The sequence below is a fragment of the Bos grunniens genome, chromosome 1, assembly GCF_055505025.1.
Source record: "Bos grunniens cultivar Pamir isolate PY7600 chromosome 1, Bosgru_T2T1.0, whole genome shotgun sequence".
NCBI classification, from domain to species: Eukaryota; Metazoa; Chordata; class Mammalia; order Artiodactyla; family Bovidae; genus Bos; species Bos grunniens.
Genome location: NC_141165.1, coordinates 99,077,924 through 99,093,856, shown reverse-complemented (window position 1 = coordinate 99,093,856; position 15,933 = coordinate 99,077,924). Strand labels below are relative to the sequence as shown.

The 15,933-nt window shown below is 42.5% G+C and overlaps 1 protein-coding gene across 8 annotated transcripts in view; it reads left to right on the top strand.

The window, feature by feature from the left end:
- SIDT1 (SID1 transmembrane family member 1) overlaps positions 1 to 15,933 on the top strand; it is a 107,481-nt gene that overhangs the window by 27,681 nt on the left and 63,867 nt on the right. For all 8 annotated transcript variants that reach the window (XR_015165429.1, XR_015165430.1, XR_015165431.1 and 5 more), the window contains exons 2-3: positions 11,453 to 11,574; positions 12,531 to 12,701. Coding sequence is in view for 3 of the 8 variants with exons in the window: in XM_086405813.1 (XP_086261939.1) it covers positions 11,453 to 11,574; positions 12,531 to 12,701 (293 nt within the window). In the remaining 5 variants the exon portion in view is untranslated. The remainder of the gene's footprint in view (positions 1 to 11,452; positions 11,575 to 12,530; positions 12,702 to 15,933) is intronic.

Sequence of the window (15,933 nt, the reverse complement as noted above, 5' to 3'; positions counted from 1 at the left end):
ACAGAAGGGGAAATCTTGGCTCTTAAGAGTGGTCTTTTACAAGGTATCAGAGTCTGCTATGAATTCAAACCTTCATTTAGTTTTGTCTTTACATGGCTTGCTTCATTGCTGCAAAGATAATCTAACTTTCTCAGTTGAATATTGGCCTCTGGAAAAGCAACATCTGAACAGGACTTTTAATCCTTTCCTGCGGGAGGGGTACATTATCTGCTCATCTTGAAAAACTTCCCAGTGTTTTCTACCTCTTACTCTAATATATTTTTTTGCAATTTATTATGCCAGTATCTCTGAGGTTTGGTTTTGTTTTTTTAATTTTTAATTGAAGGATAATTACAGTGTTGTGTGTCTACTGAATATAAGCGAAGTGGCTCAGTCGTGTCTGACTCTTTGCAACCCCATGGACTGTAGCCTACCAGGCTCCTCCGTCCATGGAATTTTCCAGGCAAGAATACTGGAGTGGGTTGCCATTTTCTTCTCCAGGGTATCTTCCCAACCCAGGAATCAAACCCAGGTCTCCCACATTGCGGGCAGACGCTTTACCGTCTGAGCCACCAGCGAAGCCTAAACAGGTGAAAGTGAAAGTCACTCAGTCATGTTCGACTCTTTGCAACCCCATGGACTACACAGTCCAGGGAATTCTCTCGGCCAGAGTACTGGAGTGGGTAGTCTATCCCTTCTCCAGAGAATCTTCCCAACCTAGGGATTGAACGAGGGTCTCCTACATTGCAGGCAGATTCTTTACCAACTAAGCTATTGGGGAAGCCAACACAGTGGCTTTTTTAAAAATTTAATTTTTTTTACTTTATTAACAAAATTTATTTATTTATTTTATTTATTTTAATTGGAGGCTAATTACTTTACAAATATTGTGGTGGTTTTTGCCATACATTGACATGAATCAGCCACAGGTGTACATGTGTCCCCCATCCCCAAACCCCCTCCCACCTCCCTCCCCATCCCATCCCTCTGGCTTGTCCCAGTGTACTGACTTTGAGTGCCCTGTTTCATGCATCAAACTTGGACTGGCAATCTATTTCACATATGGTAATATACATGTTTCAATGCTATTCTCTCAAATTGTCCCACCCTTGCCTTCTCCCACAGAGTCCAAAAGTCTGTTCTTTATATCTGTGTCAAAAGTCTGTTCTTTATATCTGTGTCTCTTCTGAGGTTTTTAAATCATAATTAGTAAGATCATTATTCAAAAATAAAAAGGTAAGTGGATTATGAGAGCCAGACTAGGAATGAAGGAGTGTGGAGATAAAGAGTGGATTAGAGTAACCATGGCAGTAATTCATCTGCTCTGCTCCTCTTCAAGCAGACCTCTTTCCAGCTGGCCCCACCAGACACACTAGCTTCCAGACATGCTAGTGACACTGGTGATCTCATGATTGTGCACCTTGTGAAAGTGTGATAGTGAAAGCCACTCAGTTGTGCCTAACTCTTTGCAACCCCATGGACTATACAGTCCATGGAATTCTCCAGGCCAGAATACTGGAATGGGTAGCTTTTCCCTTCTCCAGTGGGTCTTCCCAACCCAGGGATTGAACCTAAGTCTCCCTCATTGCGGGCGGATTCTTTACCAACCAAGCCATCAGGGAAGCCCACAAGGGCAACTGGCAAGGTGTTGACAAATGGGGCCATCCACTAGATGGTTCCATTGGAACAGTACTTCCCAAAGTGTGGGCTCCAATTCATGTGTATCAGAATCTCCCTGCATTCTGTTAAAACACATTATTTTAAAGTTCTATTCCTGATCTGCTGAATCAGAAATGTTGAGTGTTGGGTTTGAGAGATTCGAATGCTAAAAAGCACACTAAAATTTGGGAACTACTGCCTTAGAGTGACGTTTGGAGAAAAAAAAAAGGAGGGAAATCCTTCTGGCATTAAGTACATAAGAAGGGAGGAGGAGTCTGCAGCCTAGGTAATGAAAAGGGAAGCAGACAAGCTAAAGATAAAGCTGGCTTGTTCACAGCTTTCGTTAGGCTTTTACCTTGGTTCTGACTTCTATAGATTTAAGCCAGGCAAAAGTGTGCTCTAAGCATATGCGCTGTGGGTAATGCTGGTGTTGGTTTTTGAACCTGAAAAATGAGCCTGCTTCTAAGCTAACTCATTGTGCCAGCACCAGAGATGCCAAAGATGATGTTTTCCGCTTCCCAAAAGAGTCAGGCAGGCAAGCTAAATCAACTGAGTATTGGGAGGTCCACATCCACAGTGAGATACCACTTCATACCCTTTAAGATTAAGTATTATCTAGAAGACAGACGGCAGTTAGTGTTGACAACGGTGTGGAGAAAGTTGAAACTTTTACATTGCTGATTATGTAAATTGCTAGAATGTATAATGATGCACCTCTTTGGAAGACATTTTGGCAGTTCCTCAAAAAGTTAAACATAGGAGGACTTCCATGATGGTCCAGTGGTTAAGAATCCTCTTGCCAATGCAGGGGACATGGGTTTGATTCCTAGTCCTGGAGGATCCCGTATGCTATGGGGCAACTAAGCCTGAGTGCGACAACTACTGAAGCCTGCATGCCCTAGAGCCGGGGATCCACAACAAGAGAAGCCATTGCAGTGAGAAGCCCACGCACCACAGCCAGAGTATCCCTGGCTCGCTGCAACTAGAGAAAGCCCGCATGCAGCAATGAAGACCCAGTACAGTCAAAAATTAAAAACAAAAAAAAAGTGAAATGTTTTAAGGGTTTCCATGTCACCCAGAAATTATACTCTTAGGGATGCACTCAAAAGAACTGAAAACACTTGTTTACACAAGAACTTCTTTACAGATGTTCATAGCCCAAAAGTAGAAACAACCAAAATTTCCATCAACTGAAGAATAAACAAATGTGCTTTATTCATGCCATTGGAATATTACTGAGCAATAGACAGAAATGAAATATTGACACATAGACACATACTGCAACATGGAAGAACCTTGAAAACATTATGCTAACTGAAATGAGCCACACACAAGAAAGCATACATATTATTTCATAATATATGGAATAGGAAATCACCTACGTGAAATAGGCAAATCCCCAGAGACAGAAATTAAATTATTGGTTACGAGGCATTGTGGGAAGGAGGGAATGAGGAGTGACTACTAATGGGCACGGGGCTTCTTTAGCGGGGCAATAAAGTATTCTGGAGTTAGGTAGTGGTGATAGTTGCAGAGCTCTGTGAATACACTAAAACTACTGAATTCTATACTTTTAAGAGTGATTTGTGTCGTGTTATCTATGGTCACGTATGGATGTGAGAGTTGGACTGTGAAGAAGGCTGAGTGCCGAAGAATTGATGCTTTGGAACTGTGGTGTTGGGGAAGACTCTTGAGAGTCCCTTGGACTGCAAGGAGATCCAACCAGTCCATGCTGAAGGAGATCAGCCCTGGGATTTCTTTGGAAGGAATGATGCTAAAGCTGAAACTCCAGTACTTTGGCCACCTGATGCGAAGAGTTGACTCATTGGAAAAGACTCTGATGCTGGGAGGGATTGGGGGCAGGAGGAGAAGGGGACGACAGAGGATGAGATGGCTGGATGGCATCACTGACTCGATGGACATGAGTCTCAGTGAACTCCGGGAGTTGGTGATGGACAGGGAGGCCTGGCGTGCTGTGATTCATGGGGTCACAAAGAGTCAGACATGACTGAGCAACTGATCTGATCTGATCTGATCTGATCTATGTCTCAATTTTAAAAAGTTATGGGAGAAATGGCCAAGAAAGGAGTCAATTTGACTACATGAAAAAAAAAATGATTTGGGGTTGTCTATAGGAAAAGCTAACTTCTGTTTTCTTCTATTCACCCAATACTTCCAACATCAGATGTGTGGATTTTACACACATCAAGCAGCTGTGTGTCCTATGATTCATTTCAGTTCCGACAGGATCTACCTAAGGTCTGCATCAGATCCCATAGGTTAAGGGCTCAGTCCCACAAGACCACCCACCTCCCGCTTCAGATGCCGATCACAAGTCTAGATTGTTACCCGTGCGCTGACCAACCAGCTGTTAATCAGAGGTTGCTGTGACACCCCTCCCCCACCAGGTTTGATTAATTTGCTAAGCAGCTCACAGAAGAAATACAGTTAATTTACTAGATTACTTGTTTATTATAAAAAGGATCCCCTGGAGTAGGAAATGGCAACCCACTCCAGAACTCTTGCCTGGAGAATCCCAAGGGCAGAGGAGCCTGGCAGGCTACAGCCCACAGGGTCGCAAAGAGTCAGACATGACTGAGCAATTAACACTTTCACTTTTAACTTAAGATGAGCAATATGGAAGAGGTGCATAGGATAAAGTCCAGAAGTGTCCTGAGCACAGAAGCTTCTGTTCCCATGGAGTTGGAGTTCTCCACCTTCCTGGTATTGGATGCATTCACCAACCTGGAAATTCTCCACACCTGTATCGTAGGAATTTTTATGGAGGCTTCATCCATAGGAATGACCAATTATTAACTCAATCTCCATTCCCCTCCACTTCCTGGATGATGGAGGCAGAGCTGAAAGTTCCGAGCTTCTAATCATGGCTAGGTCTTTTGGGTAACCAGCTCCCATTCTGAAGTTATCCAGAAGCCCACCTAGAATCTCTTCATTAGAACGAAAGAAACGCTTATCACCTAGGAAATTCCAAGGGATTTAGGAGCTCTGTCAGGAGCCAGAAATAAGACCAAATATTAGAACAAAAGATGCTACTAGTGCTCTTCAGTTCAGTTCAGTTCAGTCGCTCAAGTCGTGTCCGACTCTTTGCGACCCCATGAAGCACAGCACGCCAGGCCTCCCTGTCCATCACCAACTCCCGGAGTTCACTCAAACTCATGTCCATCGAGTCAGTGATGCCATCCAGCCATCTCATCCTCTGTCGTCCCCTTCTCCTCCTGCCCCCAATCCCTCCCAGCATCAGGGTCTTTTCCAATGAGTCAACTCTTCGCATGAGGTGGCCAAAGTATTGGAGTTTCAGCTTTAGTATCAGTCCTTCCAATGAACACCCAGGACTTTATCACTTAGGAAATTACAAGGGTTTTTGGAAATCTGTTTCAGGAACTGGGGGCAAAGGCCACATTTTTTTCTATTATTTTACAGTGGTATTAACATGCTGTATTGAGGTAATCAAAGGTGACACAGCCCCCTCCAAGAGAGGGACATCTGTTTATTGGATGGGATAGAGAAATATCAAGGAAGACTTGCCCAAAGAGGACATTAGGGATAAGAATGAAATTAAAAGGCCATTGTAAAGTAATTAGCCTCCAATTAAAACAACTAAATTTAAAAAAAAAGAAATTAAAAGGGCAGATATCGGAGACATAGCCCTTTTGAGAAACAGCAAGGAATTAGGCATGTGAGGGACTACCAGGCAAATAAACTAGAGAACAAGACAGTGATTAAGAAAAGTCCTGAGTGATTCAAACCAGTGCAGAAAAGATGAACTTGTTAATAGTTAGTGTTGGGACGACTGGAGAGCCATATTGAAAAAAAAAAGACAAAATTAAAATCATTCCTCATATCATATACTAGTGTTAATCACAAAAGGATAGAGATTTAAGTATTAATAATATGATATCATAAAGTACTAGAAGAAAACACAGGCTTCAGCAACCTGGAGTGGTGAAAACTTTCTGGACTCTAATTCAAACTCCAAGGTTGAAGACTGAGAGATGAAGTTACATGAATCTAATCAAGCCTAACTGCCAGCCTATAAAAAATACAAGGGATAAAAGAACCAGTTTAACGACACCAAAAGGTGCAACCAACAAAATCCAGAGTATGAGTGTATCAGGTTTGTACTGCTTGGTGAGCAGCTTTCTTCAACAAATAAATGCCAAAAGAGTGTTGCGGTGGGGAGTGTTGCCTTTAGATTAAAAGAGATTCAAAATACTTATCAACCAAATGAAATATATGGATCTTGTTTGTACTCAAAATTTTTTTAATACTGAAAAAGACAATTTTTAAATAAATGAAGAAATTCAAACACTGTGCTCTTCTGAAGTCACTCAGTCATGTCCAACTCTTTGTGACCCCATGGACTTTACAGTCCATGAAATTCTCCAGGCCTTAATACTGGAGTAGGTAGCCTTTCCCTTCTCCAGGGGATTTTCCCAACCCAGGTACTGAACCCAGGTCTCCTGCATTGCAGGCGGATTCTTTACCAGCTGAGCCACAAGGAAAGCCCAAGAATACTGGAGTGGGTACCCTGTCCCTTCTCCAGTGGATCTTCGAGACCCAGGAATTGAACCAGGGTCTCCTGCTTTGCAGGCAGATTCTTTACCAACTGAGCTATTAGGGAATCCCTGTGTTGGTATTGGATAATTTTTGAAATTATCATTAATTTTATTAAGTATGATAATGGTAATATGTTATATTAAAAAGAGGAGGCCTTATCTCTTAGAGATATGGATTGAAATATTTACAGATGAAATGGTATCATCTTTGGTATTTAAAATAATCCAAAAAAAAAAGATGTGTATGGGAAATGGAGTTCAGTTCAGTCATTCAGTCATGTCCCACTCTTTGTGACCCCATGGACTGCAGCACACCAAACTTCTCTGTCCATTACCAACTCCCGGAGCTTACTCAAACTCATGTCCATTGAGTCGGTGATGCCATCCAACCATCTCATCCTCTGTGATCCCCTTCTCCTCCTGCCTTCAATCTTTACCAGCATCAGGGTCTTTTCAAGTGAGTCAGTTCTTCATATCAGGTGGCCAAAGTATTGGAGTTTCAGCTTCAGCATCAATCCTTCCAATGAATATTCAGGACTGATTTCCTTTAGGATTGACTGGTTGGATCTCCTTGTAGTCCAAGGGACTCTCAAGAGTCTTCTCCAACACCACAGTTCAAAAGCATCAGTTCTTTGGCATTCAGCTTTCTTTACAGTCCAACTCTCACATTCATACATGACTACTGGAAAAACCATAGCTTTGACCAGACATACCTTTGTTGGCAAAATAATGTCTCTGCTTTTTAATATGCTGTCTAGGTTGGTCATAACTTTTCTTCCAAGGAGCAAGTGTCTTTTAATTTCATGGCTGCAGATTTGGAGCCTCAAAAAATAAAATTTCACTGTTTCCACTGTTTCTCCATTTATTTGCCATGAAATGATGGGACCAGATGCCATGATCTTAGTTTTCTGAATATTGAGTTTTAAGCCAATTTTTTCACTCTCCTCTTTGACTTTCATCAAGAGGCTCTTTAGTTCTTCTTCATTTTCTGCCATAAGGGTGGTGTCATCTGCATATCTGAGGTTATTGATATTTCTCCTGGCAATCTTGATTCCAGCTTGTGCTTCATCCAGCCCAGCATTTCTCATGATGTACTCTGCATATAAGTTAAATAAGCAGGGTGACAATGTACAGCCTTGACATACTCCTTTCCAGATTTGGAACCAGTTGTTCCATGTCCAGGTCTGACTGTTGCTTCTTGACCTGCATATAGACTTCTCAGGAGACAGGTCAGGTGGTCTGAAATTCCCATATCTTTAAGAATTTTCCACAGTTTGTTGTGATCCACACAGCGTTTTCTAAAAACAGCTTGAACATCTGAAAGTTCACAGTTCAAGTATTGCTGAAGCCTGGCTTGGAGAATTTTGAGCATTACTTTGCTAGCGTGTGAGATGAGTGCAATTGTGGGGTAGTCTGAACATTCTTTGGCATTGCCTTTCTTTGGGATTGGAATGAAAAGGTGTAAATAAAATTAAATGGTATACTTTTAAAAATAATTATTAAAGCTGGATAAGAGTCAGACACAACTCAGTGACTGAACAGTAACAACAAAAGCTGGGTGATAAGTACATGAGTGTTCATTATTCTGTTCTATCTTGTCATAAAAATACTATTCTCATTCCTTTGGAAGTAAATCTGAAAATTCTCAGATCCATTAAAGGCCTGGTAAGCAAGGATAATGCCAAGCTGAAATTGGCATCTGAGGGGGTATAGCCCTGGGGATAAGAAGGCTAGATAAGGCACCATCAGTGAGGGTCAAGGACTGGACCAGGCAGGTGTCATGGATGGGAGAGGGGAGGATCTGGGTATGGACACTCTGAAGTTGGTAGAAGTGGTAGAACTTGATGACCTACTGATGGAGAATGCTACAGAAGTAGGAATCAGGGATGACTCAGGCTCAGAATGGCTGTGTGGTTCATTTAACAAGCAAGGAAATTCAGAATTTCCCTGATGGTCCAGTGGTTAAGACTCAGCACATCCACTGCAGGGGGCATGAGCTTGATTTCTGGTCAGGGAAGTTCCGCATGCTGCAATGCAGCAACCCCCTCACTCCTCCAAAAAAAAGCAAGGAAATTCAGAAGATATTAAAGTTAGGAGTGAAGGAAGTGACAGGTTCCACTCAGACAGTTTGTCTCTGTGCCTATGGAACATCCAGAGCTTAGGAAAGAAGTCTGCATTAGAGACATGGTGTTGGCAGTGATCAGCTGCAGCATAATTTCCATGGAAACATGTAGCATGTGGGCACAAGAAAACACTCCCTTTGTGAGCAAGCTTTCTTATCTAATTAATAAATTAATCTTGGACTGTTGTTGACATTAAAAAGCAAAACTGGCTTCATCAAGGATGATATATGAGACCCAAATAGTAATAATCTGTGATACCCATGATATCCTGTTGGCTCTCAATTTCCATTTTGAACAGGTCATAGATCTTCAGGGTTTCACTGCAAGGCTTCCTTGTTTCATTTCTTTCCCCTACTTTTCAAGAGAACACTAAGGCTTAAATGGACTTCACTGCTGACTCAGATGGTAAAGCATGTGCCTGCAATGCGGGAGAGCTGGGTTCAATCCCTGGGTCAGAAAGTTCCCCTGGAGAAGGAAATGGCAACCCACTTCAGTACTCTTGCCTGGAGAATTCCATGCACAGAGGAGCCTGGTAGGCTACAGTCCATGGGGTAGCAAACAGTCGGACACGACTGAGAGAATTCACTTTCACTTTCAAGGCTTAAATACATTAGGGAGAAAACATCTCATATGAAAGATCAACTTTTTCTTACTTTGCCTTTTTTCTACTGTCTATAGTATAAATATTATAAAAAGTGAAAACATTGGAACCATCTAGATCCAGGGGCATCATACAATGTCCTATCTTTTAAACAACCATGATAGTTTTTTAAAACTACCTTCTGTTTGTGTTAGTCGCTCAGTCATGTCTGACTCTTTGCGATCCCATGGACTATATAGCCCTCCAGGCTCCTCTGTCCATGGGATTTCCCAGGCAAGAATACTAGAGTGGGTTGCCACTTCCTTCTCCAGGGAATCTTCCCCATCCAGGGGTTGAACTCAGGTCTTCCCCATTGCAGGCAGATTCTTTACTGTCTGAACCACTAGGGAACAAAGGAGCAGCTAGTTTAAAAAAGCATTTAGGGATTGATTGCACCTTGGATAAGGGCAAAGAGAAGACTCTTCAGCCCGTATCATATATGTGGCTAGGGGAACATCAGGCCATCTGCTCAGTTCAGTTCAGTTCAGTTGCTCAGTCGTGTCCGACTCTTTGCGACCCCATGAATCACAGCACACCAGGCCTCCCTGTCCATCACCAACTCCCGGAGTTCACTCAGACTCACGTCCATCGAGTCAGTGATGCCATCCAGCCATCTCATCCTCTGTCATCCCCTTCTCCTCCTGCCCCCAATCCCTCCCAGCATCAGTCTTTTCCAATGAGTCAACTCTTCGCATCAGGTGGCCAAAGTACTGGAGTTTCAGCTTTAGCATCATTCCTTCCAAAGAAATCCCAGGACTGATCTCCTTTAGAAGGGACTGGTTGGATCTCCTTGCAGTCCAAGGGACTCTCAAGAGTCTTCTCCAGCACCACAGTTCAAAAGTATCAATTCTTTGGCGCTCAGCTTTCTTCACAGTCCAACTCTCACATCCATACATGACTACTGGAAAAACCACAGCCTTGACTAGATGGACCTTTGTTGGCAAAGTAATGTCTCTGCTTTTGAATATGCTGTCTAGGTTGGTCATAACTTTCCTTCCAAGGAGTAAGCGTCTTTTAATTTCATGGCTGCAGTCACCATCTGCAGTGATTTTGGAGCCCCCAAAAATAAAGTCTGACACTGTTTCCACTGTTTCCCCATCTATTTCCCATGAAGTGATGGGACCAGATGCCATGATCTTCGTTTTCTGAATGTTGAGCTTTAAGCCAACTTTTTCACTCTCCTCTTTTGCTTTCATCAAGAGGCTTTTTAGTTCCTCTTCACTTTCTGCCATAAGGGTGGTGTCATCTGCATATCTGAGGTTATTGATATTTCTCCCGGCAATCTTGATTCCAGCTTGTGTTTCTTCCAGTCCAGCGTTTCTCATGATGTACTCTGCATATAAGTTAAATAAGCAGGGTGACAGTATACAGCCTTGACGTACTCCTTGTCCTATTTGGAACCAGTCTGTTGGTCCATGTCCAGTTCTAACTGTTGCTTCCTGACCTGCATATAGGTTTCTCTAGAGGAAGGTCAGGTGGTCTGGTATTCCCATCTCTTTCAGAATTTTCCACAGTTTATTGTGATCCACACAGTCAAAGGCTTTGGCATAGTCAATAAAGCAGAAATAGATGTTTTTCTGGAACTCTTGCTTTTTCGATGATCCAGCGGATGTTGGCAATTTGATCTCTGGTTCCTCTGCCTTTTCTAAAACCAGCTTGAACATCTGGAAGTTCACGGTTCATGTATTGCTGAAGCCTGGCTTGGAGAATTTTGAGCATTACTTTACTAGCGTGTGAGATGAGTGCAATTGTGCGGTAGTTTGAGCATTCTTTGGCATTGCCTTTCTTTGGGATTGGAATGAAAACCGACCTTTTCCAGTCCTGTGGCCACTGCTAGGCTTTAACAAAACATAATAACATTTGGTTGAAAGCACAGAATGATTTTACAAGCCAAAGTTAAAGTTTGTAAGCACTTGAGGCACTTGTAGGTCTTTTTTTCTTTTTAAAGATATTTGTATATTTACCATTTATATTCAGATAAGAAGAGAAGCACACTGACATCTTTCTTTTTCTGTTATTCTCCTAATCTTGTGTTGACTGCCCAATTCAAACTCCTCAGCCTGCCGTTCGACACCTCCATAATTTGGCTTCACCCAAAATGACTTAAATCAGAATTTTGAAGGTGGACCCAGGCATCAGTTTGTTTTCTAATCTCCCCTGGGGATTGTGCAGCAGTATTGAAACTGACTGTGGTTACAATATCAATGAGAAGACAGCTGGGATATTTGGAGTATCTATGAAAGTGAAAAGTGAAAGTGTTAGTCGCTCAGTCATGTCCAACTCTCTGTGACCCCATGGACTGTAGCCCGCCAGACCCCTCTGTCCATGGGATTCTCCAGACAAGAATACTGGAGTGGGTTATGGTCAGCAGCAAACATAGGAACTGAAGTTTTTCAGAGCTTCTGGTGGCAGCTATGATGTACATGTCTGTGCACGTGTGATCTGTGTTTGCTGTGTCTCTGCCCTGCTCGTAGGTGACTGCCGTGCGGGTGTACGTGAACAGCTCCTCCGAAAACCTCGACTACCCGGTCCTGGTCGTGGTTCGCCAGCAGAAAGAGGTGCTGTCGTGGCAGGTTCCTCTGCTCTTCCAAGGACTGTAAGTGGATCTTGCCTTGACAGCGTCATTACATTTGTTTTCCTTCAACATCCTAGACTTCAACTGCTCTTTTCCCTAGAGAAATCAGAGGTTCGACTCGTTGACATAGTATGCATGCTGAGTGCAAACAGGTGACATGCTACCTGCCCTGACCGGTTCAGCTCTGTCCAGCTTCTTTCCTCTTTGATAATCTCTGATAAGAACCTAGAATTGTAGCACCTGAAGAATGTCTTGGTTGGTTAGTGGGTCATCCACGGAGGACAGGGCTAGGCCTTGCAGTCACCTTAAGTGAGTAACAGCTCCCATTCTTCACAGTGTTCACCGAGTGTGCTTTCTTTATCCCATAATATTTATTGAGCATTACTAAATGATCGATGCTGGGGATACAGTGGTGGAAAACAACAATGAAGTCTCTTCCTCATGGAGTTTCTATTTTCGCAGGGGACACTATAGGACACTAGAGCACTAGCAGGGACAAACCAGAAAGCATGCAGACATGGGCACAGAGCGCAGTGTGAGATCATCTTGGAGGCTAAGAATGTGAGGACTGAAACACTGACTCTGATGCCTTGACTCGGACTCTGGGGCTTTCTTTATATTTGTTTAGCAAAGGCTTAAAGAGTGGCAAAATGGAATCAGGTTGTTTTATCAGAACAGTTTCCCTTCCAAAATCTGATTAATTTTCTGATTGAATTAGGAGGGTGATGTGATGCAGACACAGTCTAAGTGAACTGGTCGGCCCTCAGCAGTCCCCATTATCTGTGCTATAATGTCACACAATTCTGTGCCAAGTACTTTAGCTGTAAAAATCACTGTCGGTGGGTCCAGTATGAAGTTTTAAATATAAGGACCTGGAAAGAAATTCAGAGAGAACTGAAAGGAAATGTTTGTTTCCCTGCTTGTTCATTGAGTGTCCTTTTCCTTCTCGCTGGTTTTCCCTCCCCTGGCTGCTGCAGATACCAGAGGAGCTACAACTACCAGGAAGTGAGCCGTACCCTTTGCCCCTCCGAAGCAACCAATGAAACAGGACCTCTGGAGCAACTGATATTTGTAGATGTCGCATCCATGGCGCCCCTGGGTGCCCAGTACAAACTGCTGGTTACCAAGCTCAAGCACTTCCAGCTGCAGTAAGCAGGACTCCTTGTGGCCTTTCTTTGTTCGCCTGTCTGCTCTTCCTGTGCTGTGCGTGCTTGGCCCTGCTTCCTCCCTCCCAGATCAGCACTCCAGAAGGAAGTCAGCCACTTGGCGTATTGTCTGTGCACCTTCGGAACTCCCCTGCTCACAGCTGGGCAGCAGGGCCTTAATCTGTGCAACAGGGGGGCAGAGGGGAGAGTGGTGGACCCGACAGGCGTATCCGTTCCTGGGGGTCTGTGCAGACCCCCTCCTGTCTGCCATCCCAGCTAGAGTGATGTCCAAGCACTAGGGTGGGTACTTCTGTGTTCCTCACCAGTGCCACCTTCCTGAAGGCAGTTTTAGTTTTGTTTTAAGGAAGATCTTAAGCTGGTTTTCTCGTCCTTATTACTATTCCAGTTTTCTCTTTCTGGTTAGGAATGTATACAGGCTGAAAATAATATTTTATGTGGCTTTGTCCTGTGTGTAAAAAACTTAATGACTGCTTCCTCCTTCTCCTTGCACTACTGTCTTTTGAAACCAAATCAGTCAGGATACATCATCTCAAATTGTTTACCTTAGACATGGAGTAAAGTGGAGGGCATTGTCTCCAAAGCATCTGTTCCCTCTCAGAGGTTACTCATGTAAAATATTGCATAAATCTGTGTGAAAAGGTAAACAGAAAAGCTAAGGTTATTCCTTAATAAGGTCAAAAACTTCAGGGAGTTTCCTGTCCCATCCTACTCTAAGCTCAAGGGTTCTCAAGGGTTCAAACCATTTCCTCCCTTTTCAGTGTTCTAAGGAAACTTTTAAAAATATATCATCAAACTGCTTATATTAAAATTTTCATTTGTACTCATCAAAAGGTATCATTAAGAGAACAGAAAGACAAGCCATAGACTGGAGCTTATGTTTCCAACATACGTAAGAAAGGACTCATATACAGAATGCATAAAGAACCTCTATAAATCAATAAGAAAACACTGGCAAGATTTTGATTGCCATCTCCGGTATCACCCATCCTTCTGTGGCTCTGGCTTCTTCTGGTTGAGGATCTTAGAGCCTACAAGTCTGAGCACTGCTTAGGTTCAGACTCCATTTCAGTGGAGTGAATAGGTTTTCTGAGGCAAAAATGAGGAGACCTCAGGGCCAGAAACTACTTGAGAAAACAATCACAACTCTGACCTCTCACTGGAACTTTGGGACAGAGTCAGAAGAATCTCAGAAGGAGAACTAATGTTTATATTTACCCAATGAAAATGAACAACATATCATATGTGATGGGTTTTCTAAATCCCATTAGTCTTACTTGGCATATGTGAGTCCATTTATATGTTGCTTACAAGAGTACAATCTTTAAAAAAGAATGTATGAATGTAAATAAAAGATAGTAAAAGAAATATCATGCTGATACTAAATAAAAGAAAGTTGATATAGTATATCATATTATACGAGATATTCCTTAATGCAAAACGCATTATTAGCTATAGAGAAATTTATTTTTGCAGCTTATTTTTCTGATCAGAATGTTCTGCTCTATTATAAAACTCTCTTTCAATTTTCTCAGGTATTTATCTTGGTCTTCTCTGTACCCTGTGACGGTGTATATATACCTGGACATAGATGGACAGATGGATTAATGAATGTTCAGAAGGATGGAGAAGTAGTTAGAGCATTTTACAAGTCCCTCCATTAACTGCAGAGTAAAAAAAGTGATGTGATGATTTCAAGAGCAAAGAACCACCTACCTACCCCCCAAAAAAGGCAGAAAAATATCAATTATATCAGTATCTAAGAGGGAGGTTTGATCATTATAGTGTATATATTTTTAATAGACTCTCCATGTGATTCTAACGTGCAGCCAGAGTTAGAGAACAACTACCTTTAAGCAATTTCTAAATGTGGTTCTTGTGCTTGTTTTAATATTTAAATTTATTTGTGATATTAAACAGTATGGGAATGCGTGCTCATAATCTGAAGGACGTGGCACACATTGCTTGAACAGAGGGCATTTTGAGCTTCAGAGAAGCCCTGCATCTACTAACTGGCCTCTGTGTGTCTAACCTGTCACTGTCACTTGGTAGCAGTGTACTTGAATCCTAGGGCTGGTATCTCTAAGGCTAATTAGATGCTTTGGAGAACTGAATTCTGTGAAACTGAAGTCATAAGGTCACAAGTCTGCGAGTGTTAATGAATGATTCACATGTAGTGAAACTGCGAATCTATTCTCACATTGTTTTTTGTTTCTGCCTCTCACAATGTGAGGACTTCAGCAATCAAACATTCAAGACTGTTTCAAAATGTACATAGTTACAAGAGTTTCTCTGAGACTAAAATAAGCCAGAGAAGAGATGGAACTGAGATTTATGTGTCCCTTCCTCCCTGGCCCTGGATTGTCCCAGGTCATTCAGTTGTGTCTAACTCTTTGCAACCCCATGGATGGTAGCCTGCCAGGCTCCTCTGCCTATGGAGTTCTCCAGGCAAGAATACAGGAGTGGTTAGCCATTTCCTTCTCCAAGGGATCTTCCCGACCCAGGGATAGAACCAGGGATCCTGCATTGCTGGAAACCCAGAAATCCAGAGAATGATGGATCAGGCAAGAGCTGAGGTCTGGGGACATCTGGACTCTAGGTATTGAGAGAAACACTGAAGAATTAACTCAACTTTCCTTACATTGAAGTTTCTCTTGTATGTTTTTCTGTGTCAGACTAGAAGGTACATGAAACATATCCTGGGATTTTTTTTTCTCGAATTATAAATTTTAAGAATAGAAGGACATTTGGGGATTGAACTCACTCATTTCATTTTTTACAGATGAGCAAACTGATGCCCAGAGAGGTTAAGTGATTTGTACACACTCACACAGCTGAGAAAGGGCAACATCAAGACTAGATTTGACTCTGACTTGCAGTTCTGAGTTCTTCCCACTATAACATGCTATTTCTACTTTCTGTTTTAAAACTGCCTTCTGAATTTTTGTTGACCTAAAAATGTTTCTCAATTCCAAGAAGCATTTCTTTATTTAAATCCAGCTTAAAAAATAAAATTATGCTTTAAAACATTACTCCTCACTGTCTTAACTCTCCTGCACCTGTCTCCACACACACACGTGCACACACACACACACACACACACACACACACACCAGTTTTTCCCTCACTCCTTTTCCCAGACACCATTGCTCTGGTGTTCAGTGTGCCAGAGTGTGATGCTGCAGACAGGGAAGAGCAGAAGGCTGCAGGAACAGGC